The sequence below is a fragment of the Fusarium sambucinum genome, chromosome I (assembly GCF_050947815.1).
Source record: "Fusarium sambucinum isolate potato_lamoka chromosome I, whole genome shotgun sequence".
NCBI lineage: Eukaryota > Fungi > Ascomycota > Sordariomycetes > Hypocreales > Nectriaceae > Fusarium > Fusarium sambucinum.
Window position 1 is genome coordinate 11,314,175 of NC_139294.1, and position 21,534 is coordinate 11,335,708.

At 49.0% G+C, this 21,534-nt stretch overlaps 4 protein-coding genes across 4 annotated transcripts; 2 read left to right on the forward strand and 2 right to left on the reverse strand.

Moving 5' to 3' along the window:
- Positions 1–82: 82 nt before the first annotated feature.
- FSST1_006390 (uncharacterized protein) lies at positions 83–1,841 on the reverse strand (the record flags this gene model as incomplete). Its single annotated transcript, XM_083232754.1, has 3 exons — positions 83–1,159; positions 1,213–1,479; positions 1,533–1,841. The coding sequence occupies 3 exons, from the start codon at positions 1,839–1,841 to the stop codon at positions 83–85; spliced, it is 1,653 nt and encodes a 550-aa protein (XP_083089820.1).
- Positions 1,842–3,152: 1,311 nt separating this feature from the next.
- Positions 3,153–12,838, forward strand: FSST1_006391 (membrane morphogenesis protein VPS13; the record flags this gene model as incomplete). Its single annotated transcript, XM_083232755.1, has 2 exons — positions 3,153–9,643; positions 9,691–12,838. 2 exons carry the CDS (start codon positions 3,153–3,155, stop codon positions 12,836–12,838), a joined length of 9,639 nt encoding a protein of 3,212 aa, XP_083089821.1.
- Positions 12,839–15,576: 2,738 nt separating this feature from the next.
- Positions 15,577–17,563, forward strand: FSST1_006392 (Na+ dependent nucleoside transporter C-terminus-domain-containing protein; the record flags this gene model as incomplete). The annotated part of the gene is made up of 2 exons (XM_083232756.1): positions 15,577–17,217; positions 17,267–17,563. The coding sequence occupies 2 exons, from the start codon at positions 15,577–15,579 to the stop codon at positions 17,561–17,563; spliced, it is 1,938 nt and encodes a 645-aa protein (XP_083089822.1).
- A 765-nt stretch (positions 17,564–18,328) lies between these two features.
- Positions 18,329–20,600, reverse strand: FSST1_006393 (DUF2985 domain-containing protein; the record flags this gene model as incomplete). The annotated part of the gene is made up of 2 exons (XM_083223802.1): positions 18,329–19,746; positions 19,799–20,600. The coding sequence occupies 2 exons, from the start codon at positions 20,598–20,600 to the stop codon at positions 18,329–18,331; spliced, it is 2,220 nt and encodes a 739-aa protein (XP_083089823.1).
- Positions 20,601–21,534: the final 934 nt, after the last annotated feature.

Sequence of the window (21,534 nt, forward strand, 5' to 3'; positions counted from 1 at the left end):
CATATAAATAATTAACAGAAATTCCGAAACTCCTTTAATCGCCAGTGCTCATGCTTGTCTTGCTTGGTCTTTTGCCAGCATATTACTCCTTCTTTTCCTTCTTCTTGGAGTCGTCCTTCTTATCCTTGGAGTCGTCCTTGTCCTTAGAGTCGTCCTTCTTGTCATCAGACTTGTCATCCTTCTTGTTCTTGGAATCGTCCTTATCCTTGGAGTCATCCTTATCCTTGGAGTCATCCTTATCCTTGGAGTCATCCTTATCCTTGGAGTCATCCTTATCCTTGGAGTCATCCTTATCCTTGGAGTCATCCTTATCCTTGGAGTCATCCTTATCCTTGGAATCGTCCTTGGAGTCGTCCTCCTCCTTCTTATCCTCAGACTTATCATCCTTCTTGTCCTCCTTGTCGGACTCTTCCTCAGAGTTCTTGTTCTCAGACTCTTCCTCAGAGTTCTTGTTCTCAGACTCGTCCTTCTTGTCAGAGGACTCTTCCTTGGGCTTCTCGTCCTTGCCCTCCTTAGACTCGGCCTTCTTGTCACCATCCTTGGACTCGGACTCATCATTTTCCTTTGACTCGGACTCGTCCTTTTCGCCCTCATCCTTGCCCTCGTCCTTGGAGTCAGACTTCTTGTCGCTACCCTCTTCAGAAGCCTTGGCCTTGTCGTCACTCTTCTTCTCCTTGTTACCGCCCTTCTTACCCTTCTTCTTTTCCTCCTCCTTCTTCTTCTTCTCAGCCTCCTTGGCCTTCTTCTCCTCTTCAGCCTTCTTCTTGCGCTGACGCTCCTTCTCCTTTTCCTCAAGCTTCGCCCAGTCGGTGTCGTGATCTGCGATACCGCTTCGGGCGAAGTTGTCGCTTAGACCTTTAGCTGTAATGGCATCACCCTGCTTGATCTTGGCTCGGCCAATGAGCGAAATGAAGATTGCGAGTCCGACCATGGCTGTGAGGAGGAAACGGTAGGCTCCGTACCAGCGAGGTGCCCAGCCCTTGGTCGCAGCGCGAGAATCGGCAAAGTAGAGACCGACAAAAGCCATGAATTGAGTAGTGAGAGCGTACTCGACAGGGAGCATCACAGTAGGCCAGGCGATGACTGAGGAGGCGAGACCCATGCCATAACGGAACCGGGTTCGTTGAAGAGATGGCGACTTTTCGGCGTACTCGAGGCCCTATCGTATGGTGGTTAGCCAGATGAGCAACATTTAAGAGCTCAAGGACTTACCCAGTGGATGGCTCCAAGGAAAGAGATAATGACAGCACCGTATCCGAGCTGGAGAGGCTCAATGACACTCAGCAGGTACTTGGCAGTCTCATGGTCGACCATGATGGTATCGTAGAAAGCATTGCCCGTAGGGATATCTTTGTTCAAGTTCCAAGCGAGAAAGACCGTGGAAAGCGAAGTTCCAAGGTAAGGAAGTGTACCGGCAAGACCGAGGATGCGCGATTCGCGGGGTACGTCTGTGAATGTGAATGTGTCTTTCACAATACCCTACAACGACTGTTAGCGGATTGATTTTGGTGCTGCCCTATTTTGAAGCTTACAATATCGTGCATGAGATCGTTGCTCATGCCTGCTTCCTGGGGAGGGCCTTGGACTCCGATGTTGTTGGGGAGTGAGCTCTTGCTCGAGACATGGCTGGGGTCAGACTGGAGAAGCTCCTGTCCACGTTTGCGTTCGGCTTCATAGTCAATGGGTTGCTTTGGAGGAGGAGGGTTCTCTTGATCGGATTTGCTAGAGTAGACAGCTCGTTGTTGGCGTAGTAGAGGTGCAATTGATGCGCGGGGTAGAGAAGTTCTGGGTGAAGCTCTCGCGGCGAGTTGCCAGAGGGGACGAGAAGAGGTACGGAACATGATGGAGGATGATGCAGTAAAAGTCAATTGAGAGGCACGCGAGTAGACAGGACAAAGCAAAGCTCAATGATGGTTTAGTTAATGATTATCGAGAGAGAAGATTGAAGAGGGAACAAGATCTGGAATGGAAACTAGGATAGAAATACCATTGAGGTAGATGGAGCTTTCGGAAAGTTCATGTAATCATGGAATCTTCTTCAGCTTCTTCCAAGATCTGGATCAAGATCAAGATCAGGATTAGAATAGGACATGTACGGATGAGCTACGTAATCTGTACCTGGAAGTCATGAAACTCTGTTGCATGTCAAACAAGGCTAAGACTGGACAGGTACTGGAGCTATGGATGGATCGGAAATTGCTTGTAAACAACCCGTCTACTCTAATTTGCCTGCTCTTATTCTCTTTGTTTTTCTTAGGTTATTGTCACGTCTGGACTACATCATCGCGATCCAGTCTGAAGCTACCTCCCAATATCGTGACGTCATGAAAGTGTGGGAGCTCCAAAGCTGAACACCTCCTCCTTAGGTACGTCCATCAGGGAAATCAACACCTGCTAAATTGTAGCATGTCACTCCCAGACTGCACTGAAATATTAACGCATATTCGAACAAACGTTTTTAATCAATGGATGGATATAACTAAATAGTCATGAATTATCACTCGACTTTAGTACAGCTGATTATCTCTTGGCTCGATGCCAATGCTGCGGGAATGATTATGGAGAACCCCCACTGTAACCTGCCCTGTGCTTTGATGTGCTCCAGGGCTATAAACTGCCCGAACGCGTTGGAACGTGAAGTCGAAAGCCACTGGCAGCTCCTAGCCCAGTTCGGTACCTGATTCTTGGCTGATCTATCCGCAAATAGTAAGTACCTCCAACAGCATCGTCATACACGCCACACCATTCCCAAATGCCAATCCATGGTAATTCCCACTTTTGCTCCGGAGGAGGTGCGTCACTCACTCACAGGACGACACGCCTGATTGAATCCACCTTTTCACCATCACCGCAAAGCTGCCCATCTTTATTCAAGAGGCATAATCGATAATACCCTCATCCACCAAATCCCGCTTTTTTCTCTATCTTCTGTCACTCCCATTCTCAGGGATACCCCGTCTGCTGTACCTACGAGATACAGTTTCGATTACGACCCCGCTCTGACTTTGAAGAGCACTGACAGACGGACGATACAACGGTCGAGCCTCGTATGGCAGAATAATCCCCTCGACAAATGACACCCCGATAAACTACATCAACAAGAACCCAAACTTTAATTCCCCGGCCCGGGTTACGGCCACAATACCGCCAGAATGCTCGAAGGCCTCGTTGCTGGTCTGCTTAACCGCTTCCTGGGCATGTACGTCAAGAACTTTGACCCTGCCCAGCTCAAAGTCGGTATCTGGTCTGGCGATGTCAAGCTACGCAACCTCGAGCTGCGCCGTGAGGCTCTCGACCAGCTCAAGCTTCCCATCAATGTTATGGAAGGCCACCTGGGCGAGTTGACTCTAGTCATTCCCTGGTCCAACCTGCGCGGCGCTCCTGTCAAGGTCTTCATCCAAGATGTCTTTCTGCTCGCCAGCCCTAAGGAGGAGGCCCAATACGATCAAGATGAGGAGGACCGCAGGAAACAGCGTCTCAAGATGGAGAAGCTGGATAGTGCCGAGTTGCTCAAGGAGAGGAACCAGGAAGGTCTAAGCCAGGAGGAGCAGAAGAAAAGCCAGAGTTTTACACAAAGTCTGGTAACAAAGATCGTTGACAATGTACAAGTCACGGTCAAGAACATACACATTCGATATGAAGATTCCATCTCAGCGCCAGGACACCCATTCGCTCTTGGTGTTACCCTCGAGGAGTTCAGTGCTGTCAGTACTGATGGCCAGTGGAAACCCGTCTTCATTCAGGACTCAAACACCGTCACTCACAAGCTGGCAACCCTCGGCGCTTTAGCTGTGTACTGGAATACCGATTCAGATCTTCTCGGAACTGGCCGCGAAGCGTCAGCCTCATCCGAGGGAGTAATGTCACACGATGAGATGGTCGCCAAGTTTAGAGAGATGATTGGCAAGGATGCACAAAAGGACTCCCATCACCAGTTCATACTGAAGCCTGTCAATGGTCAAGCCAAGATCGAGCTTGACAAGTCGGGTGACATCATGGTACCCAAGTTCAAAGCCAACTTACTGTTTGAAGAGATTGGTGTTGTCCTCGACGACGATCAGTACCGCGATGCCTTGATGATGGTTGATCTGTTCCACTACTTCATTCGACATCAAGAATACAAGAGATTGCAACCGAAGGGTGCCCGACCCAAGGAAGATCCCCGTGCCTGGTTGGAGTTTGCGGGTAATGCTGTTCTGTCAAAGATCCATGAGCGCAACCGCAAATGGTCCTGGGACTACTTCCGTGAGCGACGCGACGACCGAAAACGATACATTGAATTGTTCAAAAAGAGAAAGCAAGGCCACCAGATGTCCAGTGACGAAACAGATGCCATTAATAGTCTGGAGTGGAAGCTCACGTACGAAGACTTGCGATTTTGGCGATCTCTAGCTCGTAACCAGCTGAAGAAGGAGAACGCCGAAGCTCTCAAGAACCAGCCACAACAACCCCAACAGCAGCAAGGTTGGATATCGTGGGTGTGGGGTTCGAAACCACAGGAAACGATTGAGCACAATGAGGAGAATACACAAATGACCGAAGAGCAACGGCAGGAACTCTACGAGGCCATTGACTGGGATGAAAAGAACGCCATTGCGGATGAAGTTGACATGCCTCGTGAAGCCATCAAGATGTGCATCGAAACATCCCTCAGCACTGGTAGTTTCACCTTGAAGAAGAGCCCGCATGACAATGCTGCGGATCTTCTTAGTTTACACTTTGACGTGTTCAAGGCCAAGGCGCTACAGAGGAAAGACTCGATGCTCGCAAATGTTAGTCTTGGTGGTCTTCGTGTCAACGATGGCACCACACCGGACTCTGTCTATCCTGAGATTGTGCGAGTCAAGGATGCGCCTACCAACAATCAGCGTAAGCGACTGTCGCTGGCCGAACTTGAGCAACCTGAGGAAGACCCCTTCTTCCAGTTCGAATTCGAGCAGAACCCAATTGAGCGGGAGGGCGATATTGCTATTGTTGGAAAGATGAAGCCCCTCGAGGTTATCTGGAATCCCAACTTTGTCGTTGGCATTGCCGACTTCTTCAGACCTCCCGAGCGACACATGGAGTCTATTAATGCCCTCATGGAGAGCGCTGGTGCAACTGTCGAGAGCATTCGTGAACAAACTCGAGCCGGTCTTGAGTTTGCATTGGAGGAGCACAAGACCATCAATGCTGAGCTGGATCTTCAAGCACCTCTGATCATCGTGCCTGTCAGCATCACTACGGAAAACTCTACCTGTCTTATTGTGGATGCAGGTCACATCCACGTCAACAGTGAACTGGTTGATCAGGGCACAATGAAGGAGATCCAATCCAAACAAAAGCAGACATACAGCGACGAAGATCTCAAGAAACTCGAGTCTGTCATGTACGACAAGTTTATTGTCAAACTGACATCTACTCAAGTTCTCATCGGACCCTCTGTTGACGAGACCAAGGCTCAATTAGTTGAGAAGAGCGACGAGGCTCATCTTCATGTTGTTGAACAGATCAATGTCGACTTTGTCGTCGAAACATCCATCCTACCCAAGGCACCCAACCTGACCAAGTTCAAGGTCTCGGGACATCTTCCAATGCTTCATGCGACAGTGTCTGACACCAAGTATAAGAACTTGATGAAGGTCATTGATGTGGCTATTCCCAAGTTTAGTGCAACTTCGGCGCAGAAGATTGAGCAACACAAGGAAGCTTCTCGTCCTCGCCTAAAGAGCAATTCGTCCAACCGATCTAGAAGAAAATCTCAGCGGGAGCGAAGACAGTCCACACCATTCCCATTCATGCAATCCGAGACCGCAGTCGTTCTTGACGATATGGATGAAGATGATGATGACTTTGAAGACGCGACAGACGGAGGTAATTCCGAGCAACTCAAGGTCCAGCAACGCATCTTCGAGTTCAAGTTCAAGGTAGACACACTCAAAGGTTCGCTTTACCGAAGCGACCCAGATGGACAGAAGCCTGATGCGCTGCTGGTTGAGTTGGTTGCTGAGCGATTCGACTTGGAGTTCTACACCAGACCTTTTGACATGGTCGCGGACGTTTCACTTGGTTCAGTCACAGTCGACGACTTTGTGGACAACCCTTCGGCCGAGTTCAAGTCAATTATCTCATCTGGAGACAGTGAGGATCTCAAGGAAGGCCGCAGTCTGGTCCACGTCAAATTTGTCAAAGTCAACCCCGCTTCCCCCGAGTTCATGCCTGTCTACGAGGGTGTCGAAACCAACATCAACGCCGTTGTCTCTACAATTAATTTGATCGTTACCCGAAAGACACTGCTTACTCTACTTGACTTTATTCTTATCACATTTACAAACAATAACAACGACAACCAGTCAAACAACAACAACAAGGCGATATTAGACAATGATGATGACGACGCGGAGAGCATCAATACTGCAGTCGCAGTTGCTAATGAGCCTCAATCAGCCTCTAGTAACGGGTCTATCCGAGTCAAGGTTGACTTGAAGAGTATCAGACTGATCCTCAACAACGATGGCATTCGTCTTGCTACACTGTCATTTAACAAGGCTGACGCCGGTATCTTCCTGCGCGGAAATACGATGCGCATCTCAGCCAAGCTTGGTGATCTTTCGCTCGTTGACGACGTTAACCTCGGTGTCTCGGAGGATTCCCATCTTCGACAACTCGTCACCATCCAAGGAGATGATCTAGCCGATTTCCGATACGAGACATTTGATGCTAGCAACCCCAAGGCATACCCGGGATACGACAGCTCTGTCTTCCTTCGCGCTGGTTCCGTCAAGGTGAACTTTATCGAAGAACCATTCCGCAAGATCGTTGACTTTTTGGTCAAATTTGGAAAGATGCAGGCTCTGTACAACGCTGCTCGCCAGGCTGCTATGAACCAGGCCAATCAATTGCAGCAGAGCCCCAGTCGCTTCAAGTTTGACGTTGTTGTCAATACTCCAATTGTTGTCTTCCCTCGTGTGCAACAGCCAGGGCAAACTGAGCGAGATGTTATCACTGCCTACCTTGGTGAAATCTACGCCCAGAACAAGTTCACCCCTCTTGATGACAGCGAGAATTCTGACATCGCCATGAAGTTGTCAGCTGGTATCCGCAAGATTAAACTGACTTCAGACTTCCACTACTCAGGAGGAGTCTCGGAGGAGCTCGAGATGATCGATCACGTCGACCTCGGTTTCAATATTACGTACGCTGAGCACAAGCATGGTGTCAAGAGACCCGAGACCGAGATTGAAGGTACCATGTCCGACTTCAATCTGCGACTCACACAATACCAAGTCAAGTTTCTCTTGGAGATCTCAAAGTCGGTGCCTGCAGCCTTTGCTGGCGAAGGCGGCGATAAGGAGGAGGAAGCAGCCAAGGCTGTTGACGAAGGTACTCTACAACGCGCCCGAACTGCCAACTTTGAAGATAAATCTGCCGACGATAAGACGTTGGTAGATCTTGGCCCTGAACTTGGGTCGCTTGGTCAAGAATGGACGAAACTTGATCTTGTGTTCCGTGTCAGCACCATTGGTCTTGAGCTTATCAATGCGGAAGAAAACGAGCCTGTTCACGATATCGGCAAGTCTAGCTTGTCGCGATTCTCACTCGACGATACCAAGGTCAAGACAAGAATGCTCTCAGATAGTTCTCTGGAGGCAGAGCTGCTCATTCGATCATTTACAATCTACGACAGTCGACCACGCGATACTAACAAGTTCCGCCGTATCATGTCATCCATGAACAAGGATGTGCAACAGCTCATGGCCAGTGTCACGATTTCAGGTGGCAAGGAGAAGAGCTTGATAGCTATGGCTACCATCGACAGCCCGCGGGTCATCTTTGCGCTCGATTACCTATTCTCGCTTCAAAAGTTTGCCGTCGAGGCACTTGCTGTTGACGAGAGTAGCCCGATGGACGATGAAAGCATCATGGATAACACACCCGATGAGTCGGATACTGATTCCATGCAAGTGACTCTGACTGGCGGTGCTTCACGACCTCGATCAGAACTCTCGCGACGCCAAAGCGACGACGTGTCCAAACAAGTAGACAGCAAACAAGAGCCCGCCATGAGCATTGCGTTCCGAGTCAACTTGGTTGATGCGCAAGTCATCCTGATTGCCAATCCTTTGACGTCTAGCTCCGAGGCCATCGTATTGTCCATCCGACAGATGCTTCTTTCACAACAGCATGCCTTGACATTCCAGATTTCCGAAATTGGAATGTTCTTGTGCCGAATGGACAAGTTTGAGACCTCTCGCCTTCGCATCATCGACGACTTTTCGGTTCAATTAAGCATGGATGGTTCCAAGCCTCAGACCACTGACATTCACGTCGACATTGAGCCTCTTGTCTTGCGTTTGTCCCTGCGCGATATCCTTCTTGTGCTTCAAATTGTTAGCAAAGCAAGCGAGTTGTCTGGCAACGAGCCTAAGCAGCAAGCCAAGGAAACGCCTGCCGAACAGAAAGCGCGCGAACTCCGAAACGCCGGTATGAAGCAGCGCTCTGCTAGCGGTCGTGGCCAGTCTACCATCGCTGGTAGAAGCAAGGTGACAGCAACTAGTCACGCTGTCGCTCAGGGTGCCGATACCAAGGGAGGCAAATCTCCCGAGCAAGTTGCCCGACAAAATTTTGAGACCCTGTCCGCCACAGTGGAAGGTATTCGTGTCGTGCTTATTGGAGATGTACACGAACTTCCTATTCTGGATATCGGCATCAAGAACTTTACAGCATCTGCCGAGAACTGGTCTTCGAACCTCAAGGCTGAGACTGCTATTGACCTGTACTCCAACGTCTACAATTTCGCCAAGTCGAGCTGGGAGCCCCTCCTTGAGCCATGGCAAGTTGGTTTCGGTGTTGCCAAGGATCCTGTTTCTGGGTTGATGTCAATTGACGTTGCCTCGAAGAAGGTCTTTGACGTGACTGTCACAACAGCCTCAATCGCTCTAGCTTCCAAGTCATTCCAGTTCTTGACATCTGATGAAGATGTACTGGACAAGCCCCGTGGTGTTGAAGCACCATACCGCATCAGGAACTACACAGGCTTCGATGTTCTCGTTCACTCTAAGAGCCCAACCAGCGAGGAGCCTATTAACCTTCGCTTGGAAGATGGCCAGGAAGCGCCTTGGAGCTTCGAGCATTGGGAGAAGATGCGTGAGAACTTGCTCACCGAGTCAAACCAGAACAACGTGTCCATTTCGTTGGAAGGCAGTGGATTTGACCCTGTCAAGAATGTCAGACTCAACCGAGAGGGCGAGTACCTGTACGGTCTCCGCCCCAAGGCTGATGATGTTCTCCATCGTCTTTGCGTTGATGTCGAGTTGGGCACTGACAACATCAAATATGTGACATTCCGCTCTCCACTACATGTTGAGAACGCCACTGAGATTCCTGTCGAACTGGGTATTTACGATGCACAGGATGGCCATCTTCTCAAGATCGAAAAGATTGCTCCTGGTGACTCTCGACCCGCTCCGGTCGGCGCTGTCTTTGAGAAGCGTGTACTTATTCGACCCGACAGTGGTTTCGGCTACCAATGGAGCAACGACCAACTGTACTGGAGAGATTTGCTGAAGAGGCCTACCAAGCAGGTGGTCTGCAAGGGAGAGAATGGCGACCCGTTCTACTTCCAAGTACATGCCCGTTTTGACAAGGCTAACCCACTGACCAAGTAAGTTCACCAACACCTACCAATGAGTACCGTACTAACGATCCCAGACAATACCCATACATGAAGATCAAGCTTTCCGCACCTGTGACCCTCGAGAATTTGTTGCCCTACGACTTCAAGTATCGCATATATGATAAGGCGACCAAGAAGGATTGGACCAACTTTTTGCGAAAGGGTGGCGTCAGCCCGGTTCATGTTGTTGAGCTCTCACACTTGCTTCTCCTTAGTATCGATATGCAAGATACAGTGTTCAAGGCGAGCGACTTTTCCATCATCAACCCGGGCAACAACGAAGAGTTCCGCAAGGAGGGTAGAATTGTCGTCAAGGACGATCAAGGTCTACCACTGCACCTGTCGCTGCACTACCATAAGATTCCCAACAGCGGTGGTGCATTCAAGGTCACTGTGTACAGCCCTTATGTTGTCTTGAACAAGACTGGCGTGGATGTTCGAGTTCGTGCTAAGAGCTTCCTCCAACAAGCCAAGGCTGCAGCAGGTCAATTCCCTCTGATGGATACGTCGAACCAAGACCGTCCCAAGGCTCTGCCTTTCATGTTCTCTTTCGGCAACGATGATCACCGCAACAGAGCCCTTCTCAAGATTGCTGACTCGGAATGGAGTAGACCTCAGAGTTTTGAGGCCATTGGAAGTACTACCGAGGTTGTACTGAACTCATCGACGAAAGACAAGGAGATTCACGTCGGTGTCACTGTCGAATCAGGTCAGGGCAAGTACAAGCTCACCAAGGTTGTGACGCTTGCACCTCGATTCGTTCTGCACAACAAGATGGAAGGAGAGATTCTTGTCCGAGAGTCTAGTTCCTCTGGCTATCTCACCTTGGGCGATGGTGCCCTCCAGCCTTTGCACTTTATGCAAAAGTCAAAGGTCAAGCAGTTGTGTTTGTGTTATCCTGACGTGAACGGCCAGTGGACTTCGCCTTTCAACATTGCGGATATTGGTACACACTATGTCAAGATTGCTAAGCCTGGACAACGCCAGAACCTCGTCAAGGTGGAAGTTCTTATGGAGCACTCCACTGTCTTTGTGAACTTTAGCATGGAGAAAAAGACCTGGCCCTACTCTGTGCGCAACGAGAGTGACATTGAGTTCATGTTCTGGCAGGCCAACCCCAGCATTGATGAGGAAGTCGAAGATCGCAGTGGCTGGAGACAGATCAGGTATCGTCTTCCACCACGAAGCGTCATGCCTTATGCATGGGACTTCCCCGCCGCCAAGTTCCGTGAGATCATCATCTCTGCGAATGGCAAGGAACGACATGTCAAGCTGGCTGAGATTGGTAACCAGATTCCGATGAAGTTTACCACGTCCACTGGCAACCAGAAGATTGTCGACATCAATGTTGCTGCCGATGGACCGAAGCAGACGCTGATTCTCAGCAACTTCCGCGCCAGCAAGAGTATGTACAAGCCAAAGGCGCTGTCAAGAACCAACACCGGCCCCGAAGCTTTCGAAGTCAAGGATCAAGACACGGGCGCAACTTTCCGCGCCCAGCTCAAGCTGGCTGGTATTGGTGTTTCTCTTGTCAACGCTCAGATGAAGGAGCTTGCCTACTTGACATTCCGAGACGTACAACTGCGATACAGTGATTCGCCATTGATCCAGACAATCTCCATGGCTATCAAATGGATCCAAATCGACAATCAGTTGTACGGTGGCATTTTCCCCATGATTCTCTACCCAACTGTCGTGCCGAAGAAGGCGCAGGAGGTGGATGCTCACCCATCGCTCCATGCCATGGTTAGTCGTGTCAAGGATGACTCGTATGGTGTACTTTACGTCAAGTATGCAACAATTCTGCTGCAGGAGATGTCGGTTGAGCTGGATGAAGACTTTGTCTTTGCTCTTCTTGACTTTACCAATGTTCCAGGCGCTAGCTGGACAGAGGTTGACGAGTCAGGCAAGCTATGCGATGAGGACCTCGATATTCCAGAGCCATCAGGCCTACAAGCTGGAACAGACATTTACTTCGAGGTGCTCAACATCCAACCCATGCAGCTTAACCTCAGTTTCATGAGGACGGAACGAGTCAACGCCGAGGACAAGGCATCTTCTCACAACCCCATCATGTTCTTCCTCAACGTCATGACCATGGCTGTCGGAAACGTCAACGAAGCGCCACTCAAGTTCAACGCGCTCATCCTTGACAACGTGAGGGTGACCACGGCGGTACTCATTCAGAATTTCTCCAGTCACTACAGTCAAGAAGTCATGTATCAGATTCACAAGATTCTTGGATCTGCCGACTTCCTCGGCAACCCTGTGGGTCTGTTCAATAGCATCTCGTCGGGTGTGACGGATGTGTTCTACGAGCCGTACCAGGGTTTAATTCTGTCGGATAAGCCAGAAGAGTTTGGCTTGGGTATTGCCAAGGGTGCTGCCTCGTTTGCGAAGAAGACAGTGTTTGGCTTCAGCGACAGTTTCTCCAAGTTTACAGGCAGTCTCAGTAAGGGACTTGCTGCAGCATCGCTGGATAAACAGTTCCAAGACCGCCGACGTATCACAAGAGCTCGCAACAAGCCGAAGCACGCCTTGTACGGTGTCACTGCTGGCGCCAACAGCTTCATCACCAGTGTCGCATCGGGTGTGGGGGGTCTTGCGCGCAAACCTTTGGAAGGCGCCGAAACAGAGGGTGCTTTGGGATTCTTCAAGGGTGTCGGCAAGGGCTTTATTGGACTGGCTACCAAGCCTGCCGTCGGAGTTCTGGATATGGCCAGCAATGTCAGTGAGGGTATCCGAAATACAACAACCGTGTTTGACCAAGATGGATTGGATCGCACACGATACCCACGATACATCCCACAAGATGGCATTGTGCGCCCGTACAACCCCCGGGAAGCTCTCGGCCAATATTGGCTTAAGCAAGTGGACAACGGAAGATACTTTGACGAACAGTACATTGGACATTTGGAGCTACCAAAGGAGGATATGGTCGTTATGATCACTTATGCTCGTATTTTACTCATCCGATCACGACGTCTTACCAGCGAGTGGGACGTGCCACTGAAGGATGTTCAGACTATTGCTAAGGAGAGAACTGGTGTGAGTTTGTCGCTAAGAGGAGGAGCAAATGGACCTTTTATCCCGATTGGGGAGGGTAGTGAGAGAGGATTCCTCTACAAGATGATTGGTGTTGCGGTGGAAGAGTTTAACAGGAGGTTTAGGAGTGGAGAGTAAAAGGGATTGGGGATGTAATTATAGCACGAGTGAGTGCGATGGTGTTTGGCGTTGTTTTAGGTATTTAATACGATGAATTATATACTATGGCTTGTCTTGTGATGCATGCGATGAAGAGTACTGTAGATGAAGAATATGTTATGTTGGTGAGATGGGAGGTTTAGGTACGCGTTCTTTATGGATATCACAACCTACATTATTAATTGCTACGGGTGTGATGGCCATGTATTACCTGGATGGCAATATTAAACGACGACTGGCAGTAGAACTGGATGGTTCTCTGTGCTGGAATAAGGAATTGCCACGGTATGTACGCGCGCCAGTGATCCATGGTGATGCTGGCATGAACAGCACGATGACTTTGTCGGGTTATTGCAAGACACGATGAGAGAAGCGCGTCGCGACACAACCTGGCAAGACGAGAGCAGCAGTGAAATGTATTTATATCGCCCGACACGTTTTCTCGTAGTATACTCGTCGCGACTCGAAGATGATCGTTCACTGTGTACATCGAGTAAGGTTGGGATTAATTGCGCTGATGGACTCGTTTTGGAATTAATGATCAAGGTGTTGCTGGGTGGCGGAAAGGAGACAGATAAGAAGTCGCGGATTATCGCTAAATCGGTCCTTTACAAGCTTACATGTAAGAGGAAGTCTGCCGTGATAAGACTTAGCATGTCTGCGTATCCGAGGATGAATAGCGACGCGTTGAAAGCATGTGATGAGTTGATGGTAATACAGAAAATACAGGTGCTACAATATCGGGAAGTAATTATCGTAACAAGCCACCCGGTACAACGGTCACGTTTTGCTGGCTAGGCTTGACGGGTTGGTAGACAAACTCAATCTGACAGTTGACGGTCGGGACAGGCCGAGATGTCAAGGCGGAGATGACCGACGAGGACAAGGGACTATATCTCAAATAGAAGGAGATAGGACACTTGTTTTTAACTTATCGTGAAGCTGACATGTCTTGGTTCAATGTAAAGCTTTAGAGGGAAAAGAAGAGGGTGTGAAGGACCCGTAGCTAAGACAAAAATGATAAACCTGGGGGGAGAAGTGAAAGGCCGGGGAAGCTTATCGGATGCGGAAGAGGGGGAGCAGGGGGTTACTGAAAGATAGTGCATTGCATAGTATATACAAGGTAGGAGGGGATCCTGGGGAAAGGGTTGTTGTTACATAACAGAAGATGGAGAAGCGCAAAGAGTACGGAGTATGGATATGTACATGGTGGTTAGTTAATGGGTAGTAGCTGGGTTTAGGATTTGGGTTTGGGGTCACCTACTTGATTCAGTAAAGAGGCACGGTCAGCGGTAGACGGAGATTGAGTAATTGGGTAACGGGTGTGGCTTGGCGAATGACAGTCTACAAGTCTGGTATATTTAATGCTCGGAGATGGGAGTTGAAAGAGGTTAATCAAGGAAGAGTCTAGATGTTTATGATAAGAAATAATTGATATGGGAGATTGTTAGTTATGGGGAACACTATTTTAGTTGACCGAGAAGGAGTCTGTTAGATACAGACTGACAGAGTAGTTAGTTACAGCCAAGTCAAGCTGAACTACACAAGTTCCTTGTTGTTAATCAGTCAAGATCAAAGTCTAGAGATTGGTTGATTATGCAGATGATGGTGTGTAGAATTGAACCAATCCCTCATAAATTCTTCTGTCTGACTGTCAAATGTATGTCTTGGGAGTATCGACGCTATTCCTAGGTTGGTCGATTGGTCCGTTGGTGGAGTCGACGTCAGTGGAGGCACTTTGCAAACGTTCCAGCAACCTGCCAGAAAAGGAATAGGTGAAGCCGAAGGATGGGACCGGGGTGGCGAGATAGCAAGGAGTCAATGTCTTTTGTTTCGTACTTTTTTGTCTATATATTTTATGAAGAGAGAAGTGAGTAATAGAGTAGTGAACTAGTAGTCAGTCTGTAAATATATAATTGTAATAGTTATACAGAATAAAGACAGTAGTGATATGGTATACCAATGTTGGAGAGTATATCGATCGACCCCATATATCGGTACTTAAAAACTTGGAGAAAAAGGCGTCGCCGAGAGAACTTGGCCCCAAAACCAAGGATCTAGTCCAATAGAAACAAACCAACTGATAAGCTCTTACCAGTCTTGGTCCCTACTTTTTTTTTAGTGTAACCCATGTTCAGCCGTTTAGGTACTTTTTCTTTAGCTACACTATTGTAGATTGCCCTCGTGCTCACTTGCCTGCCCATTAACCACCTCCTCAAAATGATCGTCGTTCAATTGTTTTGTCTAGACTGCCTAGACTGTGTCTTCTGTTGGTTCCGGGGTTTAATAACTTGTGATAGCGTATCTCTTGGTTTGGCCACCCCCCCTCTCTCTCTCTCTCTCTCTTGACTCTTCGGTCCCTCGGGTTAAAAAAGTAGAGCTATCCCCACGTTCTTTTTCTCTTCGTCCTTCTCGTCGACCCACGAAAAAAAAAAAAGATCGTCCCTTTTTTTTCGCCGCAACAGAAAGAGAACGGATCTCTCTGACCCTGTCTCCAGTCTCCAGCCTCTCTTATCTTGGTCTCCTCTATTCTAGGGTTTAACGAACGAGCTCCATTTTGGAAAACTTGTTTATCTTGTTCTTCCCCCACCTCCACGGTCCTTTCTTCTTTTTTTCCTCTCTTGTGCTTCACTGCTACCAAGCTTGAAGCTCCAGGTCTCTATCCCTTCAACAGGATCACCACCAGATAAACACAAACTCAATTGGTTAGAGACAAAATGACTGTCCATCATAACCCAGACCCTGCTCTTGAGCCGGCGAATCAACATGTTCATCAACACCACCACCATTCTGCCCGCGCCGCCCACGACGACGCAACTTACACCACCGGTACAAACCCAGATGGTTCAATCGTTCCTCCTCAGCAACATCAGCACCGCAACTCTCTAGACGAAAAGCTTGCCTCAGACAAGAACCACCCTACGCCTCCTGATTACAGCGATCACGAAAAGCACGAAGCTGGTGTCGTCGATGCATCCGCTGGAACAAACAGCGAGCGCAGCGCTCCCATCGGCTGGCGCGCAAAGCTCGGCCCTATCTACCGATACCGAAGACCCTTGATCCACATGTTTGTCTTTTGCATTTCTACCGCTTGGTGGATCGCTTCGCTTGTTCTGCATCGCGATGACAAAAACTGGGTTGTTCCTTTTATTGTCTGGCTCTGCATTCAGCTCCGTCTGTTCTTTTGGCATGTTCCTAGCAGATATGTCTCCAACGCTATCAAGGCCGTCTGGGCTAAAACAGCTGTCGTCGTCTACGACATGATCCCTTCCAAGTTCCGCACTCTTGCTGGTGCTAGTGTTGCTGTCGCTGCTATTCTTGTCGGATCTTTTGTCTCTGAGGAATCAGCTGACAACACTCGCGAGAACCGCGCCGTCAGTCTTTGTGGTATGGCTGTGTTCATCTTGGTCCTCTGGATCACCAGTCGTGATCGCAAGGCTATCAACTGGCGAACTGTCATCGGCGGTATGCTGACACAGTACGTCATTGGTCTTTTCGTCCTGCGAACTGGAGTTGGATACGACATCTTCAGCTTCATCGCTGAGCGCGCTGCCGATCTTCTCGGTTTTGCCCGCGATGGTGTTGCTTTCTTGACGAACCCTGATGTCGCCGCTACTCCAAACTTCTTCTTCAGCGTTATCCCCGCCATCATCTTCTTCATCTCCCTCGTCCAGGTCATGTACTATATCGGTTTCATCCAGTGGTTCATCATCAAATTCGCCACTTTCGTCTTCTGGGGTCTTGGTGTTTCCGGTGCTGAAGCCGTCGTCGCTGCTGCTACTCCCTTTATCGGACAGGGTGAATCTGCTATGCTTGTTCGACCTTTTGTTCCTCACATGACAAAGGCCGAGCTTCACCAGATCATGACCTGTGGTTTCGCCACCATTTCCGGATCTACACTTGTCGGATACATTGGTCTTGGTCTTAACCGCGAAGCTCTCGTGTCCTCGTGTATCATGTCCATTCCCGCCTCTCTGGCCATTTCCAAGATGCGATACCCCGAGACCGAAGAGACCCTCACGGCTGGTCGCGTTGTCATTCCCGACGATGACGAGCACAAGGCTGAGAACGCTCTTCACGCTTTCGCCAACGGTGCTTGGTTGGGTATCAAGATTGCTGGTACCATTATTACCTCCCTGCTCTGCATCATCGCCTTTGTCGCTTTCATCAACGGTATCCTTACTTGGATCGGCCGCTACATCAACCTCACCGGTGACTACGAGCTTACTCTGCAGTTGATCCTGGGATACCTTTTGTTCCCTATTTCTTTCCTGCTCGGAGTTTCTCGCACCAACGGCGACAATTCCACTGGAGATATTCTCCCCGTCGCCCGTCTCATTGCCCAAAAGATCATCACCGTAAGTCTAACCTCCACAGCAATATCCTACAGATACTGACACTCAATAGAACGAGTACAACGCCTTCACCGACCTCACCACCACCGACACCGAATCCCAATACTACGGCCTCTCCCCCCGCTCCCAGCTCATCGCCACCTACGCTCTCTGCGGTTTCGGCAACATCGGTTCTCTTGGTATCCAGATCGGTATTCTCAGCCAACTTGCCCCCACTCGTGGTGGTGACGTTGCTCGTCTTGCCGTCTCTGCCCTTGCCTCTGGTGTCCTGGCTACTCTCACTTCTGCCAGTGTCGCTGGTCTCGTCGTCACCAACCAGTTGTCCGACTTTACACGAACCCAATCATAGCGGGATAAGATTATGTTGTAAGAGAAAAAAAGAAAAAAACAATGAACGAATGAATCGTATATAAAACTTCGAGGAATTTTATGATATGATATGCTATACTACTATATATACCAATGCTATACTGAAGGCCACGAGATGGCGATAATTCAAGAACACTACTCTTATGTCTACTGGAGATACATGTGAATGCACTCACTCTTTGACTTGTTGGTCAATACTCTAGGCTATCCTTGAGCTAACATCGTCTTTACCTGGTGAATCACTTCTGCCGTCGTCGATATTGACATGAACGGTTCGACAGAGACTTCTCGGCAGTAAACATGTCCACCCTCGTCAGAGGCACAGGCCATTATCCTCTTCAGCATCCAACACGTCAGACCACAGCGGGGACAAGGGTCAGCCTAGATCGCATCTCAGGCGAGAAACACTCAGATCAACTCGGTAAAGAAAAGCTTACCTTGGCCCACCGTGGTGTGATCGACAGATAAGCGCATTGTCAGATCGGATATACTCCGCTAGGTCATCTTGTGTAAATCACGGTCCCTGTTTGTGAGTATGGTGTGCATCATTAGACTCGGACAGTTCACGATGAATTGAGACTGCATCAATGAGAACTGAGATAAACAATATGCAATTTAAGCAATTAGGTATATGTGCTTCATGACTCTATATAAATTAATAATAAACCCAATCCAATCATAATCCGTGTATTCTTTCCTCTCTCTCTCTCTCTCTCTCTCTCTCCCCTCTAACCAAAGCTCAAGCTCAAGTAGACGTCTTGACCAATTTTTTAAACTCCCTACTCGTACGTCCACTCGACCCATCCCCCTCTCTCTCTAGCGTCATACTCTTCCTCTCCTTCTCCTCCTTCTTTCTCTCCTCCTTTTCTTCCTCTTCTTTCTTCTTCTCCATATGTTTAATAGCATCTTGCGTAAGTTCCTGTCGGTCCAACAACTCCCACACATCTTGCTTGCGAGTCTTGCGATCACCCCGACTAATAAGTAGACCAGCGGTGATGTTGCAGGTTATACTCACGCAGAGAATTACAGTCGTGATTGCAAAGGGGCGGGTGTGGTAGTCGATTCCCCATGTGCATGCACCCAGAGAAATTTGAAGACAGGAGTGGCAGTCGAGAAGAATGACGATGGCGAGGAGGTAGTTCAGGGAAAAGGGGAGATGAGTGAATGTTTCGTGGGGTTTGTAGAAACTGTGCGACTTGGCCATTTTCTTCTGATGATGTTGCAGTTTCTTAAACTGCTTGAACGTCAGAGCAGGTTGGTCGGACTCAGGACCATTAGACTTGGCGTGTTCTAGATCAATTGTTTCGGGGCTCTCAGGTTGAGGTTCGGGGTGTTCATCAATAGTGGCGATTGTTCCATCTCTTTCAGGATTATAACCCTGCGCATCGAGAAGCACACGGGCTTGATGACCCGTTAAATGCGAATCTTCAATATTGGTGGGAACTCCTGCCGGGACGCTCTTCTTCTGTAATCTGTTTCTAGGCTTCTTGCCTTCTTCAGCTCTCTTGATCAATCGTGTTAAACGCCAGATGTGAAACATGTGGTATGTATCTACAGCGCGGAACGGTGCGAGACCATCACCCATGATGGCGAAGAGAGCGACAAGAACACTGTCGATGATGTGGACGAGATAGGATTGCTTGTCGCCTACGTAGATCCAGCCGATAAGGAAGAGAACCCACGCCAGACCGAATAGTGTGATGAGAGTGGCGTAGAGAGTAACGAGGAAACCCAGTGGTCGTCGAACATATTGTCCGAAACCCTTCATGCGACGTTTGAGGCGCGCGCGTCGAGAGTGTAGCATATGTCGGACGTGGTCATCTAATTCAGCTTTTTCCTCATGTGTCCATCCGTCGAGAGTCGTTCCGTGGGGGAGGGCAGCGTAGTGAGAGTCGGTAAGACGGGAAGTGATGGTATTGCTTCGTTGGAAACGTGGTGTTTCCTCTTCGATTGTGTCGGGCACGCCGGTAGGTTCTTGGGTTTGAGCTTCTTGAGCTGCTTCGCGGCGACGTTCTTCAGCGATGGCACCTCGGGCCCAGTCTGCTTGGGGATCGTGGCGGGATAGAGCATATGTTGGACGACGGTTGACCCATTTTCCGAGATCGGGAACGAAGAGGGAGTTTTGGACGTTTGTAAGTGTCGATAGGGTTTGGACTTCGGGGTCTGGAGGGTGTTAGTTGTGATTGAAGCGAAATACATGTTTGGGTAAACTTACCAATGACGTCGAGCCAATCCACAAGATCTTGATCGTATTCATCATCTCGAGCATCATCACGATTTCGCATAGATATAGCAATCGAATCAGCGTCGGGTTGTCGTCGATGACCAGGCCAAAAGAAACGACTCGCTCGTCGCAATCTTCCCTGTCTCGGTCGTATCGCATCCTCAGGAAGCGAAGCCGTAGGCGACATGGCGCGATCATCATCACTCATACCCAACTCAGCCATACTGGGGCGATTACCCTCTTCCGTGAGTCTCGGCATAGCGGCCTGTGGGACTCTCCGGGAATGCCGCGCTAGCGCATTCCCATCCTGAACTTTCGCCCTCTCGGGCTGCGAAACACTCCGTTGTCGCCCATCATCACTGAATCCATCAAAACTATAGTTGGAGTAAACAGAACCGTTTGAGCTGCGGCGGATGCGAATGCTAGGCTGTCGCGCCTGATCGATGGGAGGTCTGTTGCGTCGCGGGTATTGTTGATTGTAAGCCGTGTTTAAGTTGGTAGCGGTATTAGTATCGGTGTAGGAAGGAAATGCGGAGAGCGATGTTTGCGATGGGTATCGAGGAAAAGACGATAAAGAAGTTTGGGATTGTGCTGATGGCGCTTGGCTCAGAGGGTTGAAGTAGTCGGATGCTGTTTCGTTGATGGGTTGTGGACTTCCGGGGTCGGCGGGTTGATTTGGGTGCGGTTGGAGAGGACGAGAAGAGGAGGGACTGGAGGGACGAAGAGTTTGGCCGCCTATTTGGAGATGGCGGCGGCCTGAAGGTTGAGAATTATCGTTGGAAGCCATGCCCATGAATAATGCATAGCAGAGAAAAGAAGGTAAGAATAAAAAAGTTGGGAGGTGAAAGTCAGGTATATCTCTGGCATGCCACTGTAACAGAGTTAGTGGAACCAAAACACCACTAGATAAACCAGACACGCAGCGGCAAAACAGGTAAAGAAACCAGACCTAGAATTAGTCAGTCGTCACTTTAGAGACATATTGGGTCTAGTCCCAGGTCCGATCAGCCGCTTGAGGTGCAAGAAATCTACTAATTAAACCAGTTACTAGGGGGGGCCGCCTACGTAGAGGGAGATCAAGACCCACTGAAACGACGTCACTTTTTGCATGCGCAATCTCCAGACTCAGACTCTGAAAAAAACAATGATGCCGGTATATCCGCTGACAATTAAATACTACGATACTATATCCGCTGACAATAGAATACTACGCTGCTGTATCCGAATGAGTAAAATTTATCATCAGATATAAACTCGCAAACACCGCTTATCAACAACATCAACATCAACATCACGATCTCATCTTGAATCAATCCTTGTTGAAATGACGGATATAATTACGGAGTATCTCCTCCCTACCCCCTAGTCAGTACCAGTCAGTCCCCAGCCGCATCAAATGAAATCCACCAGCCCAACAAAATACGCCACAATTAAAAACAATTACATCACTTTTGCCAATTCATCCGTTTCACTTTGGGACTCTACTCGCTCAAGACAGAGCTTGGCTTTTTCTACAACGTCTCTTGGCTTTTGTTTAGCCTTGACCCTTGTCTTTGCATCCCGTCTGTGCTAAAAATCTGGGTTTTATCTTGGATTTAAGCTTAACTTGTATGTCTGCAGTGGTTAAGGCAAGGTCCTGGGTCTCACCCTATACCGTGTTTTGTTGATGAGTGTTGTTGTTGTCTTTGCTTTTTGGACAACAAATCTATATCTCTGTTTGTATATCA